The sequence below is a fragment of the Meles meles genome, chromosome 13 (genome assembly GCF_922984935.1).
Source record: "Meles meles chromosome 13, mMelMel3.1 paternal haplotype, whole genome shotgun sequence".
NCBI classification, from domain to species: Eukaryota; Metazoa; Chordata; class Mammalia; order Carnivora; family Mustelidae; genus Meles; species Meles meles.
Genome location: NC_060078.1, coordinates 54,534,235 through 54,553,536, shown reverse-complemented (window position 1 = coordinate 54,553,536; position 19,302 = coordinate 54,534,235). Strand labels below are relative to the sequence as shown.

Genomic DNA, 19,302 nt, shown 5'->3' with positions numbered 1-19,302 from the left:
GAGGTAAACTGTCATTCTCATAACATCATAGCCATGGGACATACTATTAACATGACTTATCCCTCTTGATGTTGACCTGGCTGAGGTAGTGTTGGTCGTGTCCCACTGTAAAGTTATTATTATTATTATTATTTAGATTTTATTTATCTGTCGGGGCGGGGGAGGGAGAGAATGAGCAGGGGGAGCAGTAGGCAGAGGGAGAAGCAAACTCCCCACCAAGCAAGGAGCCCGACTCAGGACTCCATCCCAGGACCCTCTGAGAGTACGACCTGAGCCAAAGGCCAACGCTTAACCGACTGAGCCACCTAAGGCATCCCAAAGTTATTCTTCTTTTGAAAAACTCCTTTCCATACTGTCCTTTTTTTTTTTTTTTAAAGATTTTATTTATTTATTTGAGATAGAATGAGAGTGAGAGAGAGACAGAGCACAAGCATGGAGAGCAGCAGGCAGAGGGAGAAGCAGACTCCCTGCCAAGCAGGGAGCCCAATGTGAGGCCTGATCCCAGGCCCCTGAGACCATGACCTGAGCCAAAGGCAGACACCCAATCAACTGAGCCACCCAGGTGCCCCCCTACTGTCCTCTTTGTACATTTAAGTTGTAGGGAGTTATTTTCTACCTCCTAGAGGGTGGAGTATCTATATAAGTTATATGGAATTCTTCCACATAGGAGATTTGTCTCTTCTCTCCCATTTGTTTATTTATCACTTTATATATGGACTCATGGATATTTATTTAATACTTTGGTTTATAATCTAATACAACTTTACTTTATAGCTCAAATTGTTCCAATTTGGCCATCAGAAGCTCTTTCAGTTGGCTCCTATTCCTTTGACATTTTATGTAATTAGTTAATTAATTTTTAAGTAGGTTCCATGCCCAGTATGGAGGCCAGCATGGGGCTTGAACTCACAACCTTGAGACCAGGACCTGAGCTGAGATCAAGAGTCAGGCACTTAACCAAATGAGCCACATAGGTGTCCCTTAGGCACCTTTCTTAACATTACATTTCACAATAAAAAGTGAAGAAACAAAAAGAAAATCCTTTGTGTCTAGCCTAGTTCTATTCCTCTGAAATTGCAACCAGGAACAATGGAAAACCAATACTTACTTATGTCCGCTTCTATAATACTTATGTCTATGTTTCATATATTTAGCGTGGTAGTTAGGAACATGACCTATATAGTCACCCTGGGTTTCATATTTAGCTCTGCTACCTATTTGCTGTGTGACTTAGTTAATCACTCAACCTCTCTGAGCCTCACTTTACTTATCTTAAATGGCAAAAAGACAATGTTGATTTCACAGAGCAGGTGAAGCTCAACTAAGACAATACTTGCAAGGCACATGGCCGTGCACTCAGCCTGGCTCAGTAAAGTACACTGCTCTGATAAAATATAGGAAGACCAAGATTTCATCCCTCCTACTTTCCTTCCCCCCTTCCTTTTCCAATGCTAAACTGGCCCAACTATTCCTTTAAAGGAGCTTTGTTTAGAGTCACATCCACACCCTTTTATCTTATTTCCTTTCTCTGGGACCATTTCCACATTCTCCATGTCACACTTCATGTTTTTATTAATTTTTTAAAAGATTTTATTTATTTATTTGACAGAGAGAGAGATCACAAGTAGGTGGAGCAGCAGGCAGAGGGAGAGGGGGAAGCAGGCTCTCCACTGAGCAGAGAACTCTATGTGAAGCTCAATCCCAGGACCCTGGGATCATGACCTGAGCCGAAGGCAGAGGCTTTAACCCACTGAGCCACCCAGCACCCCCATGTTTTTATTAATTTTTTTAAGAGAAAAAAGAATTCAATTTGTGTCTGTACCCATGAAATACAACCTATGTGAATTTGGACATAGAACTCCTCATTTTAACTTAACAAAAGAACGAGTGTTTCCCATATTCCATTTAATTTGAGTTCTGAGCTAAATCAAATATTTTTCAGTGAAAAATTACAAGCATTATACAAGCATTATAAAAGACTGTGTCTGGGGAGAAAAATTATGAGTCTTTCTGAAGCCTATTTTTGCTGTTCAGAGCTGATGTAAGCTGGGAGGGAGAGACACCATCTCTCTGAAGATCAGTTTCTATTTTTGAACACAAGAAGAATGAATGCTAGGTGTTAACAATTCTATTAAAAAAGCACTCTTCTCCAGGGGCACCTGGGTGGCTTAGTTGGTTGGGCATCCGACTCTTGGCTTTTGCTCAGGTTGTGACCTCAGGGTCATGATTTTGAGCCCTGAGTTGGGCTCCAAGCTCAGCAGGGAGTCTGCTTAAGATTTTTTTTATCTCTCCCTTTCCTTTTGCCCCCCCCCCCAAAATAAATAAACAAATTTTTAAAAAACCCAGGCATTCTTCCCAGGAAAATGCCCAAGATAAAACTGACAATTGTTGGTAATTAAATAAATTCATTTCAAGAAGAAAACTAGCTTCATGTCTTAGATCATATGGTGAATGTCACACACTTCATGTGCCTGATTCTTTCAGGAGACAAGTCTCTGTGAGTTTACAAGAGGGAGTCAGGTGGCACTTAAAGGGTTATGTAGGAACGAAATAATGTCATCAAATATCAAAGATGTAAACCAGGAAACAAATCACCTTGTCAAACTTAGGTCATATGACTCAAGAGGAGGACCAAGGAGTGAAAGAGAAGGAAAGTTTTTATCTCAACCCCTGAAGAAATTCTGCAGCATTGGTTGAGGAGAAACCATAAATTGACAGATAAATATTTTTCTCATGTTCCCTGATGAAAATCTTATATGAGGGAACAAGTGGGCTATTAATCAATCAGGTTATGTATTTTCTTAATAAGCTGCTCATTACTTCCTACAAAGTTAATAGGACCATGATTCATCATGACTCAGAGCCAGCCTGCCTGAAGTTCAATCCCGGCCCTGGGAGGTATAAGATCCTGAGTCCAGTGGAATTGTTGTGACGATTATGTAGTCTAATTTCTGTGGAATTGGAGCACTGGATCCTCAGAATCTGTTGTGAACAAAGATCCCAGATAGAGGTAGACATAGATTAAGGATGGAAATGGCTATGAGGTGCTTTGTGCGCTGTGTGTGTTTATTTGTCGATGGTCCTCTCTATGTACTTAGATTGTTACTAAGGTCAGCCAACAGTGCGGAAAACTTTCAAATAACCTTTGATTTGAGATAGTCTTAAAAAAAAAAAAAAACAACCCGGGGTGCCTGGGTGGCTCAGTGGTTTAAAGCCTCTGCCTTCGGCTCAAGTCATGATCTCAGGGTTCTGGGATCGAGCCCCGCATCGGGCTCTCTGTTTGGCGGTGAGCCTGCTTCCTCCTCTCTCCCTCTCTGCCTGCCTCTCTGCCTACTTGTGATCTCTGTCTGTCAAATAAATAAATGAATAAATCTTTAAAAAAATAACAACAATGCAAAAAACAATTGGTAGAAGCTACTTGTGAGACATTTCAGCTTAAGGGGCAGGACACTGTGGTAAGGTTATTCTTTGAGCATCTGGGTCCTTTGGAGAAATCTGGAATATAGGTTTATCTCCCTCCTTAACAGCATTAGGGACTCAGATACAAGGCATTCATTTCTTTGTTCACAATAGATTCTTAGGATCCAGTACTCCAATTCCACCGAAATTCTTTTCTAAAAACACTCTTGCCCTTCCCAGTGTAGGCTCACACACACACACACACACACACACACACACACACACACACACACACACACAAAACCGGGAAAGGCTTTGCAAACCAAGCCACAATGTCTCATAAATGCACACAAGTGTGTATGAAGACTCCAAGATGACTGCAAGGTATGACTCATGAGTACTGACTACCGATAAAATCTTTCGTGGCAAAGATGCTGAAGTTGGTAGGCCTAGTTAGTGGTTTTAGATGGCTCTAGAGGATCTTCTAGCTGGACCAGTTTCTGCCATTTGAGTGTGGCCTTGAAGAGGCACAACACATGACCCAAGACTGCTGATTTCTGGAAGTGAGATCTGGGAACCACCTGATCTACAATCACCCAGAAGCTTGGGGGAGCTGCTGAATATGGTGATTTTGGGGTGTCACTCTAACCCTAATAGACCAGTATATTTGATTTAAAAATATTTTAATCCCTGATGGCTAGTGATGATGAACCTTTTTCATGTGTCTGATAGCCATTTGTATGTCTTCATTGGAGAAGTGTCTGTTCATATCTTCTGCCCATTTTTTGATATGATTATCTGTTTTGTGTGTGTTGAGTTTGAGAAGTTCTTTATAGATCCTGGATATCAACCTTTTGTCTGTACTGTCATCTGCAAATATCTTCTCCCATTCCGTGGGTTGCCTCTTTGTTTTGTTGACTGTTTCCTTTGCTGTGCAGAAGCTTTTGATCTTGATGAAGTCCCAAAAGTTCATTTTTGCTTTTGTTTCCTTTGCCTTTGGAGACATATCTTGAAAGAAGTTGCTGTGGCTGATATCGAAGAGGTTACTACCTATGTTCTCCTCTAGGATTCTGATGGATTCCTGTCTCATGTTGAGGTCTTTTATCCATTTCGAGTTTATCTTTGTGTACGGTGTAAGAGAATGGTCGAGTTTCATTCTACATATAGCTGTCCAGTTTTCCCAGCACCATTTATTGAAGAGACTGTCTTTTTTCCATTGTATATTTTTTCCTGTTTTGTCGAAGATTATTTGACCATAGAGTTGAGGGTCCATATCTGGGCTCTCTACTCTGTTCTACTGGTCTATGTCTGTTTTTATGCCAGTACCACACTGTCTTGGTGATCACAGTTTTTTAGTAAAGCTTAAAATCGGGTAACGTGATGCCGCCAGTTTTGTTTTTGTTTTTCAACATTTCCTTAGCAATTCGGGGTCTCTTCTGATTCCATACAAATTGTAGGATTATTTGCTCCAGCTCTTTGAAAAATACCAGTGGAATTTTGATCAGAATGGCATTAAAAGTATAGATTTCTCTAAGCAGTATAGACATTTTAACAATGTTTATTCTTCCAATCCAAGAGCATGGAATGGTCTTCCATCTTTTTGTGTCTTCTTCAATTTCTTTCATGAGTGTTCTGTAGTTCCTCGAGTACAAATCCTTTACCTCTTTGGTTAGGTTTATTCCCAGGTATCTTATGGTTCTTGGTGCTATAGTAAATGGAATCGATTCTCTAATTTCCCTTTCTGTATTTTCATTGTTAGTGTATAAGAAAGCCACTGATTTCTGTACATTGACTTTGTATCCTGCCACATTACCGAATTGCTGTATGAGTTCTAGTAGTTTGGGGGTGGAGTCTTTGGGGTTTTCCATATAAAGAATCATGTCATCTGTGAAGAGAGAGTTTGACTTCTTCATTGCCAATTTGGATACCTTTTATTTCTCTTTGTTGTCTGATTGCCGTTGCTAGAACTTCTAATACTATGTTGAACAAGAGTGGTGAGAGTGGGCATCCTTGTTGTGTTCCTGATCTCAACGGGAAGGCTGCAAGCTTTTTCCCATTGAGGATGATATTTGCTGTGGGTTTTTCATAGATAAATTTCATGAAATTCAGGAATGTTCCCTCTATCCCTATACTTTGAAGCGTTTTAATCAGGAACGGATGCTGGATTTTGTCAAATGCTTTTTCTGCATCAATTGAGAGGACCATGTGGTTCTTCTCTCTTCTCTTATTGATTTGTTCTATCACATTGATTGATTTGCGAATGTTGAACCATCCTTGTAACCCAGGGATGAATCCCACCTGATCATGGTGGATTATCTTTTTAATATGCTGCTGGATTCTGTTTGCTAGGATCTTGTTGAGAATCTTAGCATCCATATTCATCAGTGATATTGGTCTGAAATTCTCCTTTTTGGTAGGGTCTTTGCCTAGTTTGGGGATCAGGGTAATGCTGGCTTCATAAAAAGAGTCTGGAAGTTTTCCTTCTGCTTCAATTTTTTGAAACAGCTTCAGGAGAAATGGTCATCATCACTAGCCATAAGGGAGATTCAAATTAAAACCACATTGAGATATCACCTTACACCAGTTAGAATGGCCAAAATTAGCAAGACAGGAAACAACGTGTGTTGGAGAGGATGTGGAGAAAGGGGAACCCTCTTACACTGTTGGTGGGAATGCAAGTTGGTGCAGCCACTTTGGAGAACAGTGTGGAGACTCCTCAATAAATTAAAAATAGAGCTTCCCTATGACCCTGCAATTGCACTGCTGGGTATTTGCCCCAAAGATACAGATGTAGTGAAAAGAAGAGCCATCTGTACCCCAATGTTTATTGCAGCAATGGCCATGGTCGCCAAACTGTGGAAAGAACCAAGATGCCCTTCAACGGACGAATGGATAAGGAAGATGTGGTCCATATACACGATGGAGTATTATGCCTCCATCAGAAAGGATGAATACCCAACTTTTGTAGCAACATGGATGGGACTGGAGGAGATTATGCTGAGTGACATAAATCAAGCAGAGAGAGTCAAGTATCATATGGTTTCACTTATTTGTGGAGCATAACAAAGAACATGGTGGACATGGGGAGATGGAGAGGAGAAGGGAGGTGAGGGAAAGTAGAAGGGGAGATGAACCATGAGAGACTATGGACTCTGAAAAACAACCAGAGGGTTTTGAAGGGGCGGGGGTTGGGAGGTTGGGGATCCAGGTGGTGGGTAATAGGGAGGGCACGTACTGCATGGAGCACTGGTTGTGGTGCAAAAACAATGAATACTGTTAGGCCGAAAATAAATTAAAAAAAAATATTGAGGAGAAATTAAAAAAAATATTTTAATCCTTGTCCCTGTGCCCTACCCAGTGATTAATAAGAACTGTTTTTATAGAAACTATGAAATAAATAGAATATCATGATTTTAATCCTAAAATTTAATTTGCTGAATTTTTAGAAGGGATAGGAGAGCTCTAGTTTGTTCTTTTTTTTTTTTTTTAAAGATTTTATTTATTTATTTGACAGAGAGAGAGATCACAAGTAGGCAGAGAGGCAGGCAGAGAGAGAGGAGGAAGCAGGCTTCCTGCTGAGCAGAGAGCCCGATGCGGGGCTCCATCCCAGAACCCTGAGATCATGACCTGAGCCGAAGGCAGCAGCTTAATCCACTGAGCCACCCAGGCGCCCCTAGTTTGTTCTTTTTAAAGAGATAAACATATGGCAAGAAGTAAAGTTATGAGCAGTAATTCTAGAACAAAGCAGCCAATTTAGAAAGGTACATCCTAGTTCAGAATTGGCAAAGTTGGAATATAATGGCTTCCTGATGAAGGTGGTGGGTTTGTGCTAGGAGTCTGCTTAAAACCAACTGACATAGGAAAAAGAAAAAAATGAGAATCTCTTGTAAAACTTACTGCCACCGTGCTTTATCCCTTAAGGAATTTTTCCTAGAGCTGTTGCCTTCGCTGGGGCTGTCTTCATCCTCTGCCTCCAGACTTCGGCTGCAGCTTCTGATGATCTGAAAGATGCTGTTGACAGTGCACTCCTTCTCTGAATTCTTTAAGCCATTATGTCCCACTCGTTGTAAGAAATTATCTTGTCCGCTGTAATCGGCTACAAACTACAGAAAAACATACCAAGAATTTGTTATTGCAACTTCATGCACTATTTCTAAATAACCAACTTGGGTAGGGAAATAAAGTCGCAGTAGTCATAAATAATGGCATTTGTGCCTATTTTATTGAAAGAAAAAGAAAAGAGCCTCCAGGAAAAACATTTTTTCGTTTCACCACATGAGCTATTTAGAATTTGCTCTTGTTTTCAATAAGACAACTTTAGTCCCTCTAGGAATCAACACTCCATTTCAAATTTACAACACAAAAAGCAATATTATTTCAAGGTTCCCTAGGGAGATTAGCCACTTTACAGAAAAAGGGTATGGTTGTTTTATCCTGGTAGTGAAAATTGAGAAAAACCATGACAAAACTCTATTATTCTATGGAACCAGATGAAATTCCTGGGGCCCAAGGAAAACACTGTGAAAGGATGACATTTTGCTTTCCTTCCCTCATATCCTACAGTAGCACAGAGGCTTCCTGATGGTTTTTTTTTTTTTTTAATATTTTATTTGACAGAGAGAAATCACTACTAGGCAGAGAGGCAGGCAGAGAGAGAGGAGGAAGCAGGCTCCCCGCAGAGCAGAGAGCCCAATGTGGGGCTCGATCCCAGGACCCTGAGATCATGACTTGAGCCGAAGGCAGAGGCTTTAACTCACTGAGCCACCCAGGCGCCCCTCCTGATGGTTTTAAAGCTCTTACGGTCTGTATGCATGATCTGGAAACACCTGCCATTAGAGGTAAGAGCTCCTGCTGTGCTGCTGGATGTGGCCTTTTTGGCTTCTAAGACATGAGGGAGCCAGTGTGGGTGCAGCTTGGGGGGCTTGCTATAAGCTTTCTCCTCCATTTAGTGCACCTTTATCTTCCTGCATAAGCTAGAGGAATGCAACCTGGGAGTGGTGCCCATACCTCCCAGGGGGTCTTAAGTCTCCCTGATAGCAGGTGATGTCCTGGGTTCCAGGTGACAGAAGAGGCTGAGTTTTAGGGGTGTACGTCAGTGTGTGTGTGAGGTCAGTCGTGGTGCTGTTGCCAAGTGAGAATGACTCTAGATTTGGGTTTGGAACTGCCAGGTATTGGGAGGGGAGGAGGGTGGAGGGATGGAGTTGCTGGGTGATGGGCCTAAGGAGGACACTTCATGTAATGAGCACTGGGTGTCTTTTGCACTAAATTCTAACTCTGAAACTAGAAAAAAAAATCTTGGTGAAATTCTCCCCAATGCAGTCCCTTCTTTCATGTCTAAACACCTTTTTTCTGTTTCTCAAAGCCCCTTCTCTCCAATGCCCAACGCCCCGAGTCAAAGTTCACATGGTCCTTTCCCCTCTCAGAGTCAGGAACCAGGAGGCATGGGCCTGGGAGAGCTGAGGCAGCCGTGGTCAGAGCCTGGAGCTCGTCTTTCCACGAGATCCCAGCTTTTCCAGCACCCTCCCACGAAGGGGGAAAGCAAGACAGCAGCTTTAGCCCTCTAATTTCAAACAGTTATTTGACTTAAAAAAAAAAATTATTTATTTATTTGTCAGATGGAGAGAGAGAGAGAGCACAAGCAGGGGGAGCAGCAGGCAGAGGGAGAAGCAGACTCCTCGCTGAGCAGGGAGTCTGATCTGGGACTCAATCCCAGAACCCTGGAATCATGACCTGAGCCAAAGGCTGAGGCTTAACTGACTGAACATTAAGCAACTGCCAGGTGTCCCTCACTTGACTTCTTTTATCCTCGGCATCCAGACATTCCCACCCACTGAGAGAAGAAAACCCCAATATCCTTAAAAAAAAAAAATCAGAAAACAACACCGACTTCCACTTGTACTTACACACTGCCCCATTCTAACTAAGTTAGCAAGATGAAGCCCAAGCAGTGCTAGCTGGCATTCTTTTCTCCGGAACGTCCCAGGACCTGTTACCCAACACAACAGCAATGACAATAACCTAGCCTCAACAGGCTCTCCCTTCTGGTGACAATGACTCTTCAGATTTTGAAAGGCCTCACCTCTAGAGTTTCTTCTTGGGAATTGTACCTCGGGCAAAGCTTCATGAGGCCAGAGGCTCCGTCCAGTACTTCACAGAGCTCCTTCAGAAACACCCCACAGAACGGAACCACCTTACAGCCAGGTATGTGTAGGGCCCGCGTGACCACCTTCCTGTACTCGCAGGAAGATTCGTGCTGAGCCATGGCGTCCTTCAGGCTCCTCATGGTCTCCAGGTCAGACTGGTCCATAAACTGCCACATTTTTAAAACTTTCCTTGACCTGTTGCAAGTAAATGATTTTTTTTTTTTAGACCAAAGGAGAAATAATATCGTTCATAGTATATAGCCTAAATTCCATACAGATCCATTCAGTTTTCCTTATGTTTTAATACTTTACTTAGGACTCATATCTCTACCTACTTTCCCAAATGACATATTAATTTTAGCAACTAAAACACAAAATTAAGTAGGGCAGATACAAATAACACGTGTGGAAGGAGTTAGTTTTGGAAGGTGGGGGCTGAACCTAGGTTTGAGCTTTTCTGGCAGCTGTAGCCGAGAGGGAATCCTAGTGGGTAATACGATTTGTAAAGATATTCATGGAGGATTGTCTGCAGAAAACATGGTTCATCCACTCCTCTTGATCTTTTAAATGCTGTCTTTGGATTAAGCCAGTCCCTCAGTGAAATACAGAAACCCTGTTTTGGCCTCTTTCGTACAATTGCTCTTACTAAATCCAGCTTTGACATTAAGCCACTGGCCCATCCTGAGGGACATTATCTTAAAATACTATTTGCATAACAGGATGTTAAAGGGCATTTTTCCTATGATGAAATTGCTGCTGAGAGCAATAGGTGACATTGTACCCCACCTCCTAAAGAAAGGGACCAGGTCGTCACAAGGGTACCCAAACTGCTCTGCCATCTGTGGTCTATACCTGTCCCTCCGCCTGTGCAGAGGAACTGGATCTGAGCAGCTGGATAGGGATATCTCTCTGGACAGAGCTGTCAGAGTGTGCTCTATGTGAAGGCAGGAGGATCATGCCTAGGGCAGAGGGCTTCATGTGAACTCCATGGAGAGGCTGACCTATGTCCTGAGTTTGTTGATACATAGCCCGGTGTGTGATGGGGAAAGTCTAAAGACAACAGGCTGCCTAGAGCTGCCTGAAGGTTCCAGTGGGCCTGTCTTGCATGTGCAGAGTCTGGGCGGGCAAAGCACTGAGCATTTCCTATGAGTCAGGAAGGGACACCATGAGGCCCAGCTGCACCTGAGTCGTCTAGAAAAGCCTGCCTGCCAAAGGAGGGTATCCTAGCAGAGTCCATGAGGGCAGGACCTCCAGAGCTTGATCCTGAGGACTAAGGGGGCCCTGCTCCTTGCTGGCTAACGGGGCAGTGGGAGGTGCTTACAGGGCAGCAGGTGGGGGAACGGAGAAGGAGTAACTAGGAAGGAACCCTCAGACCACACTGTATCCCTCTCTGGGGGGCCCCTAGGCCAGATTACAACTGTGCCAGTCAAATGAGACCTTTGCTCGCTTTATCCCAACTCCCTCCCTCTTTCTTCTCCTGTCCACTATTTCTGTAGGGACCCTGAGTTGGAGGGAAAAAAGATAAACCCGTTCTCCCATTTTATTGCAGGTTTCTGAGACTGAGCTGTGAAATGTGGAGAAAGGGTGAAGCTTTAAATCAAATGAGAGGTTGAAATTTTGATTTATATCAGACTAAATTTAAAAATCTCTATATCATCTATAAGACATTCAAAGGACATAGAGAAGTACAATTCGACAAACGTCCAGACACCAACCTCTCAGTTAAAAAAAATAAAATGTTAATATTAAATAACATTAATATTAGAAAATAAAACATTAGTAATGTGGCTCAAGGCCCCAGTGGGTTCCTCTATGAGCACACACTCCTCCCGCCTTCACCGAAGGGGACCACAAATGTACTTCAGCATTCTCATGTGCTTACAATTCTTTATGGTTCCCCAATATATGTATATATCACTAAGCAGCTTGAGAACTGTCTGTGTGCTTTTAAACTTTATACAAATGGTATCGCACTGTAACACCATTGTGTTACAATGCAAGAAAATCAGGCTTTTCTTGCACAGATGTATGTTTCTGAGATTTACTCATGCTCATGAGCACAGGAGAAGGAGACAAGCTACTGACCATATCGGTGACTGCAAAAGCTATAGGACCTCCCCAGGTAGAACCCAGAGCTGGGGGAGGAAGAGCTCATCAGGCAGGTCTGAAAAACAGTGAGGTCAGAAAACTAAGACTGTTCCCTGATGTCACCCCACTGAGTCCAGCTACCACTGATATCTTACAATTTGGGGAGAATCCTTTTTGGGGGAATGAAATGGAAATACAAATAAAGTGTATACATGATTCTCATTTTTGGATCACCCTTCTTTCCATGCGTAATGGGGTCATAATGGTACATCTGGGGGCAAAGGACAAAGTTCAGCAAGATCAGATCAATGATTTTTTTGTTAGATTGAGAACTGATGCTCTTTTAAAACTTTTATTTCTTCTTATGTTTATAAAGGCCCTAGATGCTCATTGTAAAAAATCTGGAAAATACTGAAAATAAGGAAAATCCACCCACAGTGCTACCATCCAAAGACAACATTAGCTATATTTCCTTCCAGTATTAATTCCATTTGTAGATCTCTGGTCTAAATATTTTATACATATTGTATAAATATCACAGAGGTCATTAAGTAAAGACAGCCTTGTTCCCAGATATTTTTATGCATTATGTATTGCTTGTTTTCCAATGATATTAAACATTTCACACACATTTTTGGTGGCCACATAATATTCCACTGTAAGGATACATCATATTATTTCCTTTATTTCCCCACTGATGTTCACTGGGGTTATTTTAAATTGACACCGTGATTGAGTAAATATTGTTCTATGTAAATCTTTTTACTTCTAATTGTTTCCTCCAGTGGTCCCCAGTTCCTGGTGTAGTATAAACCCTGCCCACAATCAACCAGGCCTTTGTCATATGTGACCAGTATAATATGGTAGAAGTGACAGTGTGTGATGTCTGAGGCTAGGTCTTAAAAGGCACTGCAGCTTTTGTCTTGTTTTCTTCTTGTTCACTTTGGAGCAAGCCAGCTGCCATGCTGTGAGGACAGTGATATTCAGAACAGAGGAAGAGAGGTCCCCAGCCAATAGCCAACACAGATTTGCCAAACACAGAGGATAAGCATCATTAAAATAGAATTATTTTATCATAATATGATTATCTTTTTTTTTAAAGTAACACAGGTTCTTTTTAGAAAATTTATCACAAAGAGAATCCAATTGTCCAAATCATCTCCTGTTCTCCCAGTATTCTTTCCATTTTTTCCTTCTTTTGAGCCATGCCTGATACATCTGCATGACCATTTTAAATGCCAGCGACACGGCCGTTTGAGTTTATTCTTAGTTAAGAAAGTTCAAAAGGACAAAAAAAAAAAAAAAATTCCAGCTCTGAGAATTTTCCTTTCCTCCCCCAACCCAGTATCCCTTTGCAGGGATCTGGAGAATCAAAGAAAAATCTCAATAATGTTATGAAGCAAGATCTATTTATAGTGAGAACCCCCACTGGGAAGGTGAATCTCAGTCACTAGCAACAGCAGGTTCACTTTCTGGAGCCTTACTCTGCCAAACACACGTGCTAAACACTTTGAACTATCTCATTAAATCCTGTGTGAGGAGGTAGGTGCTTTTTATTATTATCATCCCCACTTTACAGATAAAGAAACTAGGGCTCACTGAGGTCAAGAAACTGGCTCAGATCACGCATCTATATACACCATGGGGGTGCCTGGATTTGATTCCTTGTTATTCTGACCCAACAACTTATACCCTTCTGCACCATACCACATTGCCTCCCACAAGAGTGAGGGGCAGTTACTTTACACCAGGTAACTGAGGCTGAAAGGGAATAAGGCAGAGATTTATTGATAAAATGGTGATCTTATTACTAGCTTGTGGGAGAAGGCATATGAGCAGGATATTTAAGGTTAAGGGCAAGGGCTCCCAAATCAAGGATGCTGCATTCTCATCCTAGCCATGCTAGGTGGCCTTGGGTGAATGACTTAACTTCTCCTAACTTCAGTTTCTTTTTTTTTTTTTTTAAGACTTTATTTATTTGACAGAGAGAGAGATCACAAGCAGGCAGAGAGGCAGGCAGAGAGAGGAAGAAGCAGGCTCCCTGCTGAGCAGAGAGCCCAATGCGGGGCTCGATCCCAGGACCCTGGGATCATGGCCTGAGCCGAAGGCAGGGGCTTTAACCCACTGAGCCACCCAATGCCCCTTCAGTTTCTTTTTTTTTTACATGATGTGGGAATAATAATAGCATTTACCAAGAAATTGTTCTGAGAATTAAAAGATTTAATGCATAGGAAATGCACAGTCCAGTGCTTGATCCATGGTAAGTATTCAATTAAAATAACAGCTAACATCACCGAATCCTTGTTATCCGTGCCAGCCATTCCCGGTCGGTGGCTGGGAGCCTAGAGTGCCGAGGCAGTTCATCAGGAAGATCTGGGAAGAGACTGTTAACAGTGGGGTTTACAGGGCACAGAGGGCAAGTAGGGGTCACCAGTGGGGTTGATGTTAGTTCTGCAGCCAGGTAATTTTACCCAGTGTGGCCAACAGCATGGGCCCGGAGCAGACATAGCTAATTAGGATCGTGACTGGCCACAGGGGCTGAATTCTGCTGCTGCATTTAAGGGACAAGGTTTGTGGTATTAGCAGAGAATAACACATTTCCCCCAAACAATCACTACCAATTGCCTGGTTTGGGTAAATGTGGTTTCCAGGGCAATTATTACAGTGCCATTTGGCTGCTATCTAGATAACTGTGTTCCCCACTTCCATACCTGAGGCCAGCCAAGAACTCCATGACAGCATTATAGTTGCCCATGTTCCAGCAGCATTTGGCCACATGCACCAAATAGGAGAAGACTTCTCGCTTCTCCTCCATGGAGCCCGCCGTGAGGATCAGCCACGTCACCCAAGAGCTCACCTGGAAAATGCAAAGAACATTTTGCATCCACTGAACCCATGTCCGCAAACTCAATGAATGTTTTTTTCACAGGAAAACTTTTTTTTTTCTAAAGATTTTATTTATTTGAGAGAGACAGAGACAGAGAAAGAGAGACAGAGAGACACACAGAGAGAGCACAAGCAGGGAGAAGAGTAGAGGGAGCAGCGGACTCCCCACTGAGCAAGGACTTGACTGAGCCACCCTCCATCTTTTGTTTTTAATCAGTTTAGTATTAGGAAATGCAGGCCCCAGCTGAGGGTTCTGAGGTGAAGCTCTAGGCTCCATCACTGCTTTGTTATGGGATTCTGGGAAAATCCATATTCATCATCTTCCATCTTTAAAATAAGGAGGCAGAAAGGCGATTCACAAAACTCCCTCTTGATCTATAAAATTCAATGAGACTGTAAGAAAATAAGGCCTAAGGATAATATTTATTTATTCTTAAAAAAAGGTTTTATTGGGGCACCTGGGTGGCTCAGTGGGTTAAAGCCTCTGCCTTCGGCTCAGGTCGTGATCCTAGGTCCTGGGATCAAGCCCCATGTCAGGCTCTCTGCTCAGCAGATGGCCTGCTTCCCCTCCTCTCTCTCTGCCTGCCTCTCTGACTACTTGTGATCTCTCTCTGTCAAATAAATAAATAAAATCTTTAAAAAAAAAGGTTTTATTTATTTATTTGACACAGAGAGAGAAAGAGAGAGAGAGAGAGAAAGTACAAGCAGGGGGAGTTGCAGGGAGAGGGAGAAGCAGGCTCCTACAGAGCAGGATTTGGGGCTCAATCCCAGGACCCTGGGATCATGACCTGAGCCAAAGGCAGATGCTTACCTGACTGAGCCACCTCGGTGTCCCTAATATTGATTTAAATATAGCTGACTATATTTAGTTATAAATATATATGTTTAATTAATTAATATAATTTAATTATATTAATGGGTAGCAAGATTAAATGCAGTCAATACACTCAGTCCATCAGTTAAAGGGTATATCCAGTAGTAAAATGCAGAATATAAAATTAAAAAATGCAAAAATATATATATTTAAACTATCTCTCACAAATGCATTACCTATGATGCCCCTCACCTGACTAATACTAGAAGAACAAACACTTATACAGCACTTACTATGTGCCGGGCATTACTCCAAGTACTTTACGTACATTAACTCACCTCTCACAACAATCCTAAGAGTCAGGGATTATTATTATTCTCATTTTATAGATGAAGAAAATGAAGGACAGAGCACCTAAGAGATTTTCACCCAGAGCAGCAAAGCCTGAATTTGAAAATTCGGTGTTTGACCCAGAGGAGTCACAATTGAGCACTCCCTAAATGCCTAATGTGTGTACATGAGGTGTGAGAGGAAGGTTATCGTAATGTGATTAACTTTTTCTACTATACAGACTAGAGTATACTATTTAATAATAACCTGCTACCAAGTCCCCCCTTGATGATATGCAGCCCCCCCATATTTTGTCTAATCTCTAAGGTTATTTTGCTGCTATTTATACTTTGGTGCTTGGACTCTAGTGGTCATTTAAGTCACCTGCTCCATCCTGGCTGATGTCTGGGTTGATGAACCCAGTTGTTAACAAACCAAAGCCTTGGCCTTGACCCCACATCACCCAGGAATTGCACCAGTTCAGCAACAGTGCTGAAACCTGGGGTCAGCTCATTTCCCTGGCCTGAGGTAGAGTGAGGCCTGAACACAGAGTTCATGGTCACCCATGGCACCTGCAGAAAAAGCAAGTTTAAGGTCTATGGTATACTGCACCTCCTGCCCGCCTCCCTCGATGGAATGACAGGAATGGATGGCATTGAGAGCTGGCAGCAACCACAGAGGGCAGTCCAGACCCATTCTTCCAGATTAAGAATCTATGGTTCAGGGAGTAGTGATTTTCTGAGGTCCCAATTCTTGTTGATGTCAAAATGAGTACCTCCCGTGGGGTGCTCTTTTATCTGATTAGGGGTGACAGATTCTTTTAAACTTGGCGCTGATTAGGTTTTTCTAAGCATTCCATTAAGAGCAGCACCTCTGAACACAGAGTTGGAATAAAAAGAGAACATGCCAAGAAGAGTCCCGAAATACAATGAAAGCAATGAAAAAAGCAGAGCCCCTTTCCTTGCCCTGTGCAGAAACAACAGGGAAACAATGGCAGCAGTGACCTTCAGTGACAAGACAGGGTCACACAGGTACTAGCCAGCAGTGCAGACAGAGGATGTGATGAACCATCTGCCATCCTGAGGCCAGCCCCAGCCCAGGGGAGCATGCATAGCTGCTCTCTTTGCAACTTCAGGAGAACAGATCTGGAATCAGACTCCTAGGACCAGCTCTGGAGCAGATCATCCTACAAGGAATTCAGAGCCTCTTGGGAAGAAGATAACCCAAGATAACCACTTGTTCTGATTACCAGGGCTGTTTTGAGCATCCTGGCATCTTCTGGGAATTCCCAGAGCCGACCACTCGCTTGCAGCGATGAGCAATCCTTTGTTCACTGTCTGCATGCCTTGTTCTCTCATCACCTGGTTACCCAGCTGAAAGTCACCTTGTGAAACTCTGGCTCTCTAGAGCAAGGGATGGTTGGGTCAATAAAGACTGAGTGTCATTGGTGCTCTGGTATGGTTCTTCCTTCTGTGTGATTTGCTTTTGATGAGCACTAGCCTGCTGTGGGAAGCCATGAGCAAACACTTAGAATCATGAAATTACTGACTCCTTGAGCTAGAAATTCAAACCCATCTCCTTATGAATAAAAATGAATCCCCCAAAAGTTAAAACGGTTCCCCGACACCCAATGCATTAGTTATCGAGACCTCTGGTTATATTCTTCCTATGGCTTTAGTTCCTTTTTCAAAATCGAAATCCATAGCAAATCAGCAGCTCTGGAAAGTCGCGGCTCTTTCAGGCTATTCTGGTACGACGTGGTGACTTACTAGTCTAGTGTCCTGATAGGATTAATTCATCTTCTCTTGGAGAGCCTGCTCTCTTGGAGAGCAGGCGCAGACTGCCGCGTGGTTGTGCCTCAGTCCTGATCATGCATCCAGATTTATTTCCTATCAGTCAAATCATTTTCCATATACTTTCCCACAATGCTAGGAAAAAAATAGCGATACGATATTTCACATGGAAACCTAATTTAAACCAGCCGTTCCCTCTCTGTGTGTGAGTCCCCAGGGCCTGGTTGTTGGGATTACGTAAGCGCTGTTATCATAAACACACACACACACACACACACACACACACACACACACACCCCATCTGCTTACAGACATCAGGGATAATTCTTATTGTGGCCTAATGTATTCATGATTTCATGGGCATTAAGTGATCAGAGTTTCATCACTAATTATGAAAAATAAATGTCACCTAAAAACCCCACAAGGATTTGGCAATGCCTGAAAAATGTGGTCCCAATACTAAGTGGAAAACAGGATGTGTTGCCAATCCAGAAAGAACTTCAGGATACTGAATTCACATAGAAAAACACAAAAATCACATACATAGAAAGTACTATGACTCAAGCATAGAGAACACGTTGAATGATCATTCTGCCTTATCTGAATGCTCAGTACAGAATAAAGACAGAATGTGGCCCCCAGCCCAGTTCCGTCAGAGTTCCTCCAGAGGCTCTCTGCTCCCCTGAGGCCCAAGCCCCAGTTCACGCCTACAAGTCCTCCACAAATGCTCCTCTTCTGACGCTCCTCTTCTTCTCCCTTGCCTGGATCAGACGCTGAGGCCTAGCCACACTGAACAGCCTGCTCTCCTCACATCAAACACCTTGTTGGCATCACACAAGCTCAGTTTGGAAAAAATGTTCTCACTCCGTTCCTAGTCCTCTTTCCCTGGTCCACCATGTCCTGCCCGTGTCCTTGGTAAAGCCAAATCCTCACGTTGGCCACCAGGCCCCTGTCAGTTCTCCAACCCCACCTTGTCTCCCTCATACTCTGCTTTTAGGGAGATGACCAAGGTCTTGTCTCATTTCAGGGGGCTTCTACAGGAAGGCTTCCCCCCACCCCTGACCTTGATTTAGCTAACTCCTACTTATCTTTTAGGCAAAACTGCCCTCAGACTCTGCCATCAGGATCCCTGCCCCAGCCCTATGCTTTAGAAGGCCCGTGTTGGGGTGGAGGAAAGTGTCCGCCCTGTGGTTGTGCACCCACTTCCAGATCACTCATCCCTGTAGACCCAGAACCCCCAAATCCCCCATCAGAACAGTTCAAGCCCACTTCCAGGCCTGTAAGAGTATTTCATCTGCACCAGTCCTCCTGTGGGTAGATCCTGACACCAGGCCTGAAGGCTGGCTGAGGGGCAGGGGGTGTGGTGTATGGATGTAGTTTGAACTTGGGGTCTGAGGTGTCCGCACACAGGTATATACAAACCAGCATGGAAAGAGCAGGTGGACAGGTCACAGGCTATGGTGAGAGGCAGGGCTGCCTTTAGGAATCTGATGAAAAACATCACTTTCTTGAGGAGGCCTGCTCTGTGATGCTCCTGATTCCCTGACACCAGACTCCCTGCACAATCAGCACCATGTTGCTCCAGAGTGCTCCCCAGCAGCACTGCTACGGCAAGTGCTCCATGAGACCCGGCGGAGGAGACAACGTGAGCTCCTCTAGAAAGGCTGTTCGGACGGCTCACCTAGCATCTTACATCCAGCTTCTCCCTGTTTCTCCCTGATTTAATGTTGGACCTTGAGACTGAGCTCACGTCCGCACTGGGAGTCTCCCTGCTGCAGGACTCGCATCTGCTTTATTTTTATTCTCTTTGTGCGCCTGACTCTTTCACATGGGTCTGCTCTGTCTCTGC

The 19,302-nt window shown here is 43.2% G+C and overlaps 1 protein-coding gene across 2 annotated transcripts in view; it reads right to left on the bottom strand.

The window, feature by feature from the left end:
• The window catches only part of PLCE1 (phospholipase C epsilon 1), a 319,088-nt gene that overhangs the window by 75,558 nt on the left and 224,228 nt on the right, over positions 1-19,302 (bottom strand). For both annotated transcript variants that reach the window (XM_046026766.1, XM_046026767.1), the window contains exons 5-7: positions 14,342-14,487; positions 9,479-9,737; positions 7,297-7,502 (exon numbers count right to left, since the gene is read on the bottom strand). In XM_046026766.1, coding sequence (XP_045882722.1) covers positions 7,297-7,502; positions 9,479-9,737; positions 14,342-14,487 — 611 coding nt within the window. The remainder of the gene's footprint in view (positions 1-7,296; positions 7,503-9,478; positions 9,738-14,341; positions 14,488-19,302) is intronic.